The 13,665-nt window shown below is 38.9% G+C and overlaps 1 protein-coding gene across 3 annotated transcripts in view; it reads right to left on the bottom strand.

Annotated features, from left to right (window-relative positions):
* Positions 1-6,233: 6,233 nt before the first annotated feature.
* MINDY2 (MINDY lysine 48 deubiquitinase 2) overlaps positions 6,234-13,665 on the bottom strand; it is a 28,031-nt gene continuing 20,599 nt past the window's right edge. The window contains exons 7-10 of one of the 3 annotated variants that reach the window (XR_004359244.1): positions 11,897-12,070; positions 10,524-10,697; positions 8,436-9,095; positions 6,234-6,508 (exon numbers count right to left, since the gene is read on the bottom strand). Coding sequence is in view for 2 of the 3 variants with exons in the window: in XM_032699921.1 (XP_032555812.1) it covers positions 8,976-9,098; positions 10,524-10,697; positions 11,897-12,070 (471 nt within the window). In the remaining variant the exon portion in view is untranslated. Of the gene's footprint in view, positions 9,099-10,523; positions 10,698-11,896; positions 12,071-13,665 lie in introns of all 3 variants that reach the window. The other 2 variants (XM_032699920.1, XM_032699921.1) reach the window with 2 other exon arrangements.

The following is a 13,665-nucleotide window of genomic DNA, read 5'->3' as shown; positions in this document are numbered from 1 at the left end:
CACCAGACTACCCCAAACTTTGGAATCCTGTAGGTGTAGCCTTGTTCAGGGACACCCACCCCTGCTCACTGATGTGGCCTGAGGCAAAAGGGATGCATCTGGTTAAACTTTTAGTTTGTGTAACATGGACTGGTTTGACTGGTGTCAAACCTTTGTGGCCCAGCCCCAGGCAGAAGTGTCAGGCAGACAGGCCAGGACTCACTGACCTCCCAGGGTGAGGGGACAGCTCCAAACCTAATCCAGTTTGGTAGAGCTGGGGGAGGGGGGTTACCCCAGTGACCAGGGGACCTGGCTAGCAGAACATGAGAGCTTATAAAGTAGTCCTTGAAAAAGAGCTGCAAGTGCTTCCTGCTCCAGATTGCCTTTTAAAGAAGGTTTTAAGCTCCATATTTTGAGGCCTGAGACAGGAGGAAGATGCTGATTTTGCACAAGTACCTTTGTCCCCCTGTCACAGTGTGTTCACTGTGTGGAAGAACTGCTGAGGACCCACAGAGGAATTAAGTAGCAGGAAATGAGTTAAACTAAACTGGTTTTGAGTAAGTAGCCTTTCAGGAATGATGGGAGGAGAGAGACCTGATCTAACAGCACAGTCTGTAATTAATCCGTGAATATTCACAGCTGACAAATACTTAGGTTTAAACAAAAGAAATGCTCTGTCTCAGCAAGCACATCACTTACTTACATATATTTAATACATCTCTGTTGTCCAGTTCTTAGAAGGGAAATGTGAGAAGTTCAATTTACTGAGTTTTGTTGCAGGAGTTTGCAAGAGAAAGTCCCAAGTTCACAGTGCATTTTAAAAAGTGCATGGATTTGGCTGTGCTTCACCAGGTGTGACAACACATGCAAAAACAGGATTTGCTCCAAGATGAGTTTCTTGTGGCTAATGGATCAAATGGGAAATATGGAAGTTTATAATCTTAAAAGGCAAAGCTCTAGAGAGGTACAAAACCAGAACTCGAGATGTGACTTTGTTTCTTCCATTACACATCTAGATGTGCATTCCCACAGTTAAAGCTTAATTAAATGAAAAATGTGATTGTGTATATGTAGATATTTCACTTATAATATTAAAGTAAGATGATGGGGGGGAAAATAATTGAAAACAAATTGCCAAGAACTGAATTTATAAAATACAGAAGAGCACCAGAAGTCTGTCCTTTTCCAGAGTGAGTTTTTGTTGGGTTGTTTGGTGGCTTTTTAGCATATCATCCAACCTCTTATTATTAGGAAATAACTTAAATATCTAAATGAAATATTTATTTAAGTTTGCTCACTTTATTTACATACAATGAGTTTCAGAAGACTGTTAACCAAAATAAATCTCAGTTGGGTAAAGACCTTGAACTATAGAGAGGCTGATAACGAGAGACATTTCTAAAAGGTAACAGAATTTAACAGCTTTGTGGTACACAAACAAAAAGGGGTATTAAGATACAGAACTGGATTTCTCTGAAAATTATTTGTGTTCAAAATTATTTTAACAATTTACAAGGAAAATGTTGTTTCCTTATAGTTTTTAAAAACACATTAATACAATATAAACAATTAAGGCTTTTAAAATGCAAAACATTCAGTAGTTGAACTTGATGCCATTACAGTGCTGGATAATGTGTAACATGATGAAAAGGATTTTAATCACATACATTGGTACAAATGATGCTGCATGACCAGATTTAATCACGTCATGTACCCCTAAAATACCATCTTTAAAAATGTAACTTCTCCCCTCTCTTGGTAAATCCACAGTGACTTGCATTAGCTTTATTTTGCATTTCCTTTTCAAACTAGATTTGGAGACCAGGTAAACATTGGGTGACTAACAGGCTCACAACTAAACTAAATTTAACACAGGAATTGCACAATTCTGGTGGCATCTTGAAGACATTACCAATCTGGAAGTCTTTGGAACGTTCCTAAAATACATCGGGGTTTGGCGTGTGTGGGGTTGTTTTTAAACATTTCATTGTAAAAAGACCCAGTGAAGGCAGTTAAGACAACAAATACTTGACTTAACACTGCAGAACTTGGGGCAGCTTCTGTAGGATTCATTTTTGTGTGTTCCACCAGTGGCTTCTTTAGGAAGCTCACGTGTATGTGTAAAAAGTGATAATCAGAAGTTGTACAAATAATAGCTATGCATCTGTTGAGCAGATAAAAGGATAATCAAAAATTATTTAGGAAAACTTTGATAAGAACTTCTTTTGCTGAAAGCTTTAATATGAAAGATAAACTCAAACTGTCATTTAACATTAAAGCTGTATTGGGTTATTGTGGGGAAATTGCTGCCAGTATTTCTCACTCCCTGATAAATTACTGTAAGGTATTAATATTCTGTGATGTTTTAGGTAAGAACTAATACTGAGCAAGTAGCAACAGATTTAGAATATAATCCTGTGGGATAGGACAAGTACTTGATACTTCCTATAGTTCAAAGTACCACTTGTCAAATTTGTGAGGCTTGACCTGCAAACACTGATAATACATTGCAGAAACACAGGGAGAAGACATTCAGAGTGACACAATCTGTCCACTACAAGCTGACAGCAACCTGTATTAACTGGGCTTTTTTTCTTAATTTTTTTGGCAAGTACAAACTGTCTCCAAACCAGAATCCTGCTCATTTCATGAATGTCTGTTCTGTAATTCCCTGACCAGTTGCACTTCTTAACATAATGTAACAGCACTGGAGATCTCAAGAGTTAACATACAGGTACAGAAAGCCTTGCTACAACAGATTTGTAATCCTTGTACCTGTGGTCACTTTTTTAATGGGTTCTCCAAAGTTATTTTTGCTTGCCAGCCCCTAAGAGAAGGCTTGTAAGAAATCCAGAAATACAAACACACTGCTGTAACCTGAGTGTATGGAATGCAAACGTGTGATTATTGCAACTATTCATGATAAAAAAATGCAAAAGCCAAATTATAAGTCGTTTAAAAATCCACAAGCAGGTTCATTGGGTCACTGTATCCATCTTCAGTGTCTTGAGGGCACCACCTACTATACTTTTCCTAACAGAAGAAGGATTTTATTTCCACAGCAATCTCTTTTCCTACAGTAAATACAACCCAGTTTTAATGTCTATCAGGGCTGCAATTGGCCAACCCTCCCCCCCCATACTGTTACTTACTCACAGAGTTTTCAAACTTTCAGTGTGAAGGAATTCACTAAAAATTGTAAACAAAACAGTAATTAATATAAACCAGCTCCTTCTGGCTCTGGATAATCTGCAATAACAAACCCCCTAAAATTAAGAGACTCATTGATGCCCTGACACCAAAATACTAGAGAGAAAATTGGCTTCTTTTTGTTCTATATTGTTATTTTGGAGTTCCCCAAAACAAGAGATGACCAAACCCAAGGGTGTGCCCGTTACTCAGATGAGTTTAGTTTACTGACACTGGTGTTTCTTATAATTGCAGTTTTGACCCTTTCCTTGGCATTTCCAGTGAGCCAGAACAAAAAAACAACGTTTCTGACAAAAAACCCCAGTTGTCCCAGCTCTTTTGGAAACACATGTAGGAGAAATAAAAAAATGCTAAACTAAGTGAGGTGAAATTTTCCAAACTGCTTGGCATAATATTATTACCTTTGAAAAGCTACAGCTGCAGTTTTAACTCAAAAAGCCTGTGCAGGTTTTACTAATGGCTTCAACGAGAAAGGAGAGCATGAACTTTGAGAGAAACTAAGCGTCACATTATTCCATCCAGCTCTGTGATGGAGAACCTCAGTTTATCTGAGCTAAAAGCTTGGGCTCGTGAGACACTGGTGGATCACTCCCCCTGTTTGTTTCACTTATGCTGGATGGGACCTAAACTGAACTTGGGTCAGCACTGAAGGACAGTTCAAAGGAGCAATTAAAAAAAATAATAAAACTTGGCTGAGTTTGTGTCCCTGCCCACCCCCCAAGATCTATGTACATTTGGCTTAGTGTTTGACTATTTCAAACAATCCCATTTCCTTCACTTTTGGCCCCAGCAAACTCCAGACACACCAGCAGCCCCTGCTCCCCTGAATGCACAGCTGGGCTGTGAGGGGAGCATTTGCAGTGCCTGAGCTCGTGTTTCATCAGCAGATCACACCGAGAGCAGCAGCTGCCTTTGTTTTTAGCATGTTGTTGCAATACATTATTTGGAAGTGTGCTGTTCATACTAAGCTGGCAAACTTTTCAGTTACTTTTGAGTGCTGGAACTTCATGTGAATCATTCCCTACAGCCTTCCCAAACCTAGCACTAGTCTGCTGGAAATTTTTGTATGCTGTGCATACAAGAGGCAAGCATGGGATCTTGAGTTTCTAATGATAATTAACTAGAGAATTAAAGGTTTTAACCCTGAAAAACAAGGAATTGCCCCTTTCAGCACATGAAGCTTCTCCATGAACACAAGTAATCCTACAAACCAGAGAAGGAATGATGAAGGCAAGTTCTCTAGAGCCAAGAAAAGAGAGCTCAGAGTGAGAGGAGCTGACACTGACCGACACTGAACAGTAGGCAACTGACATTTAATAAAAATATTTTGAGTTATCCGAGGGTCAGAACAGCTCATCTTGACTGTGAAGTGTGATAGAGTGAAGAGCAGTGCACACAGTGCCAACCCCCTCGGAAATGAGCGTGCTGGGCATTACCTAGGTGAGAAAATCTGGCCCTGCAAGCTGTGCCACAGCTATTTGTGTCCAAAATAACAGCAAAATTAAGGACAAATCCCTCAACAGTCTCAAGAGGTAGCATAGAGATTTTTATGTTCCAGCCTCTCTTTTCTGCTCAGCATTTCCCTGTGGCACTTCCCCATCAAAGCAGGTGACAGCTGAGATTAAATCCATTGCTCTTCCACTGCACAACGATAAGAACGAGCTGTGAACAAGGAGCTACATGGAAACACTCTGGAGTGAACACCAGACAGAGTTCTGTGCACATGATTTTGTGTGAGAAAGTGTCACTCACTCAATGTTCCCACTCAGCACTAACAGTCTATTGCAGTCATGCTTAATACCAGAAGGACCTGAACTCCTCACAACATGAACTGCCACTGTCAGCCCTTGCACTGGACATTTGCTATCACTGGACTACAGGATAGTGCTGGACTTTTCAGTGCTGGATTTTTCTTGTGACCGAGGTCTTGTTCGTCACAGAACAGATGGAAGGAATGTGAGCACTATACTGCAGCCAAACTACAGCTTGTTCATTTTGCTCTTCCCTAATATGCTTTCTAATGAGGATACTGCACTTATTAACGAGCATTTCCTGAGGCACCTGCTGTTTAAGGTTATGACTTTTTTTAAGAAGTCTACTTTTATATAAAATAAAGAAGGTCTTAATTAAGTATGCTGTATTTAAGGATGTAGTTTGTATAGATTCTCTAATAAGCATCCTAATGCCAAGAGCTGATCCAAGCAATGAGCTAACTTTGGGTTACAGAACTAGCACAGCAGGAAAGAAGAAAGGTTCAGTTAAAAGTACGTCAGCTCCACCTTTTAGTCGAGTATTTCCTGCTGAGTGCACAGAAAAATGGCATTTCAAGAACTCAAACTGCCTTTTATTACGTACTGGAAAGATTTTTTTCAAGAGCTTGTGTGTACAAGTTTGAAGGAACACGACAATAATGTGAAATACCAGCTGAGTAAGAGACTGCCTGGCAACCCCTGCTCACACAGAGCCTGGGCTCCCCTGGGAGCTCCCCTGCCTGGGACCCACCGGGGCAGCTCTGCAGAGACACTCTGAGCACATCAGTTGTTACATTCATGGACAGCTCCAGAACACAGCTTTTGCACTGTGTTTAAGTGAATTTCCAGGAATGCTGATTTCATCCTCTGGTGTTACAACCTTCCCTTGGACCTGCTTTGTTGGGTGGCCAATTCCATGAGTGTCACAAGAAAAGTGGTTGTGGTGGAGCATTTACAAAGTGCCTTAGAAAAAACATTTATCGCTACGGCAGTGCTCAGGTTTTTGCTAATTTTAAGAATACTTGTATGTAGCTTTTTTTTAATATGTCACAACTATAATGCAACAAACAAAAATTCTGTGATTCTGTTTTCTGTGCTAACTGCTACCTAGTGGAAAACAAGTTCTACTCTACTTTTCTGGACACTTCCATATATATTATGTAGGTATTTGGAGCATGTGCATGCTAAAGTGTATAGACAGATTTAAGGTCTAAATCTGTACCCTTTTGCCAGAACATGAGCTTGAAAAAAAAGGCAAATTAAGTAAACAGTCAGAAGTAGATACTGTTTTTCTGGTACTCCATGACTATTATTGTGCAATATTGTTTTCCAAGCTCACTGTTATACAAGTAAAAGCAATTCTGTTCAGTTTTGTTGATCCTCAGATACTGTGTGACATTTGCTTTTGGAATGGTTAGTCTCAGCAGGGCATAAATTAAGCTTCCAGCTGTCTTTCATTTTGGATATTAGGAAGCTCATCTGCTTGTAAGTTTTGCTACTAAAATGTTCAACTTGTGCAGAACAATGCCCTAGATTTCAGGAATTCTTTTTTTCCAAAGCTTCAAGACCTGTAAAGGAAAAGGATATTAACAGAGGACTGTTTCCATAGCATGCCTGCCATCTCAGATACCCTGAAACCCTTTTCTCCTTTATTGAAAGAGAAATTGAATTATCTGGGAGTCCCAGCTTCATGATGAGCATTGCATTTAACTGTTCCTCCTCTGTGACCAAATGGCAATAATTCCTGTAACTGCAGTATATTGGGTTTCAGGCACATCTGTCTGAGAGTGGAAATGTTACATGAATTCTTCTAATATGAGCAAGTATCTTAGGCAAAGAGATATATTCCATAACCACAACAGCTAGATTTGTTCCAAAAGGAGTTTAACCTGGCAATACTGTCACTGAAAATAATAACAAACACTTAGCTTGACATATTTATTTCTCAAGGTCAATAAATAAATGTAAATACACAAATTGGGAAAAATCTTAGTAACAGAATGTTTTTAAACAACATTCTGGCTTTAAAGTCTCTGTTATTGACACTATTGGAATAGTTTCTGAACTGCTTAAAATAGCTAAGTCATTATGTTGGTGATCCTCCATCACATTAATTTGTTTGAAGAAGTTAGGCTGCTGCAAAGGAAAAAAGACATCCACCTTTGCTTTGACATAGAAAATGGTCTGAACTGCACACATTAAGTATTAAAATTACTTTTCTGGGTGTGACTTTTCTAGAGAAGAGACATTTTAAAATGTACAGTTTGCATTAGAGACCTCCTACTGTTCATTACTTCATCATTATAAAAGGGAAATTGTAACAAAAGTGAAAAAAACCCCCAAAACAAACAAAAGAGGAAAAGGCATGGAAGAAAAGTGATAAAAATTGGCCCTTTAGTTAGTAAGACATTCTTCCTTTATCTAATTTTCATTCTAGGTAGATGACAGATTTGTGTGATGACTGGTTGCCATCACTGCAGCAAAGTCTGCTCGAAATAATTTAAAACAGCTTTTTACTGATGGACTTGCATTAGACACCCTCTTCCAACAGACACCCTCCAAACTCCTGAAACCAGGAATGTCACATTCCACCTGGCTGCCTTAGCTGTCCCAGGTTACTGTGTATGAGTGCTAAGGCTGAGAGCCCAGGAGAAGCAGCCTTTTTCAAAAGTATCTACATATTGCTAAATAGAAATTTTTATCAAAAGGTTCAGCAAGAAGGTAATTGTTACTGATTTCATGGAAGTGGAGGAAGATTTGTGGTTCCCTCAAAATTCATCAAGTGTTCGGTTTCTGCATTCTATAAATACTACAAGACACAACATGTTTATTTGGTTCCCATAAATTAGAAAAAATCTGGTTTCCAAAAATTCTAAATTAGTGATTTAAAAAACAAAATATTACACCTGACCAGCTTCCAACCCATCTTAGAGAGCAGCTTCACTGCTCTCTCACCCTTCAGAAGTGTGCTTATTTTAAGAATACACGATTTATAAAACAAACAAATAAAGTGTGTTTTTAACTACAGTACACTTGCTTAAATACACAAGTGGACACGTTAACGTCATGTTAAAGTTCAAGGTACTTCTGGAAAAAAGGCAGATAGTTAGTTATTTTAACTCTGCATTCTTATATAGAATATAAGGATTATTATAGACCTTAGTTTCCTCTCATCATTCATCTATCATACGGAGAGGTCAATAAATAAAAGCTTATCTGGTCCAGTTTACCTACAAGAGAAAAAATAATAAGAAAAAGAAGTTACCTATAAAATTACTTGTTTAACCCTGATAACATCTGAGTTGCCATACCCAGTTTGTAATTGCAAGAAAAGCAAACAATATTCATCTTGCTTATTACTAAATGCCCCATTTTTGTATGACAATTTTTGTGTGATGCCTATCAAGTCACATACTCTCGGGGCAAGAAAGCTGGCCAGGAGATGCAGTGAGAGCAGTAACACAGTATAAATCTGGGTTCAGAAAAAGAACATACCAGATCCAGAAGCAAAGAAATCTGGACACACTGAGAAGGCAGTGCCCAGCTGTCACTTGGGCTCTTGTGTCATGAAGACTATACCCAGCCTAAGATATAGCTTCATAGCAGGTAAGTAACACAGAACTCTGTTGTGCTCGGGTACAGACTTCAGGGAAAAGCCTTGCCCAAAATGAATGACCTCCCTTGTTTAGAGTAGAAGAGAAGATAGCTTACTGACTGATGGACAGGTAATGGATGTCACTGGGACACAGGACTTGCCATGATTTGTGTGTTCAGCTACAAGGTGCAGTATTTTTGTGACTAACTCAAAGCACAGCCGCGTCCAACTGTGGTTTGGAATTCCCTCGTGGGCAGCTCGCACTCTGACTTTGAAGGAAGTCTGTGTGATTGTAACAAAGTCATCCATCCTCTTGGAACAGGAACAAAATCCATGGGGTAATCAGGCACAGGCGGCGTGTAACAGGTTTGTCTTCCTTTGTACTCCTTGTTTTTGCTTCTGAGGACATGCACTTGGCTCCAGAGTGAATCCATGTTCTGTTACAAGAGAACACAGCTATTCTTCTCTTTTTCCTTCTCCTTCTCCCGAGGCTCTTTCCGTTTGCGTTCGTTACTCCCGGATTGTCTCGCGCTGGCTGGAGAAGCAGCACCTTGCACCTGCTGCTGTGGAGAAAAATAAAACTGTGAATAAACCCATTATTGTAGATGCAACCTGAAGTGTTACTGTGTGTCCAAGTTCACAAACAGAAGTTTAAATGTTAGGCAAACCAGCAGAATTCAGGTAAGGGCTTTTTGTATAAATACTCCAGAACCTCCACAAAACCTGCTGATTTCTAAAAAATTAAGTCAGCTGGAAACACATTTCAAGGCCTGTGTGTCCCTTCTGTTGTGTCCACGTATTCAGATGTTGTTTCAATAATAAAATATAGCTTCAAGCATTTTCTGGCACTTCTGTGTTACTGTACTGGAATTTTTTCCTGATTTCTTTTATAAGAACATAATCCACATTTCAGAATTTACAGAGTCAAAGTGGTGGCTTTGACAGTGAGATATGGCAAAACAGCAGCTTTTTGTGACTAGGAACTCATTAAGAACTTGGCAAGGGGGTTTGCATACAAAGGCAACATAAGTTTTGTTAATTCATCATCTATTCCATCTATTTGCAGCTTGTTCATAGCTGCAAATGAGCAGCAACCTGTTAAGCAGGTTCTTCAGTTCTTTCTACCTTTTTTCAGCCAGCAGGGGTGAATCTGTGTCTTAGAAGCAGCTACTTGTGGTTCTATTAAAGCAACAAGCAGTGGAAATAACACAACTTTTAACTGTCAAACTTCTTGTTTCATGCTTATCAAACATCAGATAATGGTTCGGAATTGCTCCAGGCCGAAGATTCAGCCTTCACACACATAATTTCTTACATATTTCTAAATATAAGCAGTTCTAAAAGCCTTCAGTTGTTAAGAACTCCCTGAATCCAGAACACCAACTTAAACATTGCCTCTTGCACAGAAGATTCAGTTAAATTGCATTTTTGTAGATACATGTGCATGAATCCCATTTTCAAAGCATTTTGAATCAGCTGCTTATGGTGGGTATGGGACAGAAAGGTGCACTGGGAGAAACTGTTACCTGTCCAATTTGAAATGACTGAATAGATTCACACGATATCATAGACAGAATCACCTAAAAATGTACAGCAACAAACTTCTGCAAGACAAAGCTTCAACTGCTATCAACAAATTCTTATTTGAATGCTCTTTTGCAAGTAATTTAAAATACCAGCTAACACCACCTCTGTAACCTTACATATGAACTCATCCCATCGTTCCAATTTGAATGAAACAAATGAAACCCCAGTTTAGAAGGTCAGGCCAGCTTTAAAGTACTGAAGTGTCAGCAGCTGCTACATCTCCAGGCACACTGCAACAACCAGCACATTCCTAAAGACTCCTGTATTCCCCTTGGCATTTGCTGTACAGGATGTAAACAGTCTCACCAGGCTGAAACATGGACACACACAGGTTGTGCCTGTGCAATTAAGGTAATACTCTCTAAAATTCATGATCATATTCTGTAATGCTGCTTTCTTACCTGGACCTGAGCAGCTGCTTGTTCTTGCTCCTGATAGTACTGAGAAGCTCTCCTGTCCTCCTCTTCCTGGAGCTTCTTGGCTAGCTCTAGGTCACTGATTCCTTCTGGGATCTGTTCCCAGTTAATCTCTTGACTTTGCTGCTCTTGTTGTAGAGACAATGCCATCAGATAATCCTAAACAGGAAACTTGGTTATTAATGCTCTTTCACACAGAAAAGAGTCAAGTCACATCAAGTGAAATTTTCAGCATGTGCTGCTACACAGCACCATCCATCCCTCCCTCTTCTGCCAGCCTTATCTTCAAATGGAAAACAGGAATTTGTTTCAGAACCTGTCCATAACCTCAACTGCAGAACAGCTGCTTTAGTATCTCCTCTCACAGTGCCTACATCCCATCACACAAAACACAAAAGCTAATTAAAAAACTGTGCTTTCAGGTTTATATTCCATTACCTGAACAGCAGTAGAAGACAGTGTGTCAGCTCATACCAGTTCTAGGAAGAACATTTTGAAGCTGTCACTTTGTAATTTTCTCTAATTAAGACTCTGATTATGCTTGATGGAGTATCTGTCCCCACTCCACTGAACAATGCTGGGAATACATTAGGAACACCAACTCCTCAGCAGATGAGAAAATCAAGTGTAGTTTTGCATAGAACCAAACAGCAACTCAAAATATTACCAGCCCTGTTATCTCTCCCAGATTTTTATTCTGCAAGAGAGATGCAGCGCTTGAATTTATTAATAAGCATCTTATTAATATTCCCCCCAGTATTTAAAAAACATTAATGCTGATAATTATAAACTGATGCTTGTTCAGAATGTAAGAATCCCAAGGAGTTTGGTCTTGCCATGCACTTGTGCATTAACTGGTACAACTCAGCCCCACCCTGGACACAACTTCTGTCAGCTCTGGATCTCATGAAGAGTAACAAACACCCACCACGACACACAGTCTGCTGAGGGTTTTGTCCTACATTCAGCCAGTGGGCAACATAGGCAAAGTTCAGTTATGAGAATATTAATGAGCTGAAATGTGTTTGTCATGGAGGACAAGTTCCACAGCCTGGTTCTGTTCCCATATACAAGGCAGATGTGACATTTCCAAGTTTTTTGCACAAGTGGATTCCAAGAGATTAAAATCGTTTTCCAAACTATTCAGTTGGTCTCACTTTTCCTCCCTCAAAAGCATATTAATACTTTCAAAAAGCAGCACTTTGGAGAACCCCAACCTTATTATCTAAAGGATTTTTTTATAGTCCCATACATGCATGAGTACCCACCTGTGTAATTACACACACACAACTAAAAATAAGTACTAAATGTTATATATAGCCACAAGCAAACAGAAAAATACAACAGAAAGGCAGTACCTGATCTATTTGATCCTGCTGCCCTCTGTAGACTGTCTCAGGGTCTGATGGAGGCCGTAGGTGGAATTCGGAGTCACAGAAATTCCCGTCCCCATCCACGTTGTGTAAGCTCTCCCAGACAACCTTCTCTTCTGTAAGAAAGCCCTGGTCTGTCACCAGCAGGTAAAGCTGACCCTGTGCAGAACAAGAAGGAAAATGTGTAAAACTAAAAAAAAATTACCTTTTACAATCTAAGTAGGAGAAATGATCAGGTAACACAAATGTTGCATCCCAATAAAACGTTCATTGAGAGTTTTGAGCAAGTTTAAAAATTAACTGATTAAGCTGATTAAACCACCAGATACTAGTATGCATTGCTAAATTAACAGCCACACAATTTCTGTATTCCATCTTGTAATTTTTCCTTCTTAATGAAAGTTCATATTGACTAGAAATTAATATAAACGTGAATATATATAAGAATGAATATACTGATCCATATCAAGCTATATACCTTGATAGCTCCTTGGAAACACACCTGGCAATGAAAACTTTCAGTCCCAGGACAAATCACATTAAATTCCAAGGGTAAGACAGGGAGACAAAGGTGATCTTTCCACATAATCCAAGAGGCATTACCTCAAAATGACCACATCTCAGACTTCATGGGTTAGAATGGCTTTTGATAGAATTTGAGGTCTATTTCAACTGAAAAATGTAAATTTAAGATTCCTGCTATGACTTGTCACCAAAAACTGCTTTTGTTGTAATTTTAATGGTTTTACAGTTCCATAAGGCCAAATTTCTTGATTTCCAACTCTGAAATTATAAACTGGGCTGGTCTGGGAGTGAAGGAGACAATGCAAACACTTGTTGCAGTGGTTTAGCTGTAAAAAATCAAAGCAGTTTATTGTGACATCCACAAAAACTTACTATTTGTATTACAGCAGCACACAAAAGGGTTCTCAAAGATCACTGGGCTAAAGATGTACCACAGCAAGAGGCAGATCCTGTCCTAATGATTTCACAGATTTAACAGGCCAGAAATGGAAACATCATCCATATTCAACACATATAGGATGAGCTCACTGATTTCTCTTAAGCCATTAAACGACTGTCCAAAAGAGATGCTGAAATTACCATCAGATCTCTCCAATCCCACCATGTTCACAGCCATCCCTCCTGCCACTGGGAGGTCATAACATAAAAAATAATATTTGAAGACTCACATGCAGCTGTTATTCTAATATTACCTAATATCATAAGATGCACTTGTACAAAGAGCCAAATAGAACAGATAAATAACTCCAAACATAACCAAACACAGACAACACTACTACATGTTCAAGCTTTGGAATGGAAGTTACCCTTACAGACATAACTACAATTGTCAGCAACAAGTCTGACCATATAACATGACCTAAGGAATCATCTTTCCCTTGGAAACCTGCTTAAAAACTGATTGTGACTCCTGATGCTTAAAAATCACCCAAGAAAATAAAAGGAAGTAATTTCAGAACATTTCCAGTTTGCACAGAATACCTATTTCACAGCATCTCATACATAAGATGACTTTAAAAAGTTGTAAAAGAAAATATAATAAAATCCCAGAGTGTTTAAGGTAAGTGTATTTGGACCTTTTAAATTTTATTTTGACCAATATATTGATTCAAACAAAACCTAAAAAAGGGGGTGAGTGTCAAGTTTTCCTCTATTATGCCACATATTTTTAATTACTTCGTAAACAGCCCATAAGCTGTGTAGTTTAGTACTAATACTGAAATAGGAAA

The sequence above is a fragment of the Chiroxiphia lanceolata genome, chromosome 12 (assembly GCF_009829145.1).
Source record: "Chiroxiphia lanceolata isolate bChiLan1 chromosome 12, bChiLan1.pri, whole genome shotgun sequence".
NCBI lineage: Eukaryota > Metazoa > Chordata > Aves > Passeriformes > Pipridae > Chiroxiphia > Chiroxiphia lanceolata.
The sequence above is the reverse complement of the archived record's forward strand: the minus strand, read 5'-3'. Positions and strand labels throughout refer to the sequence as shown.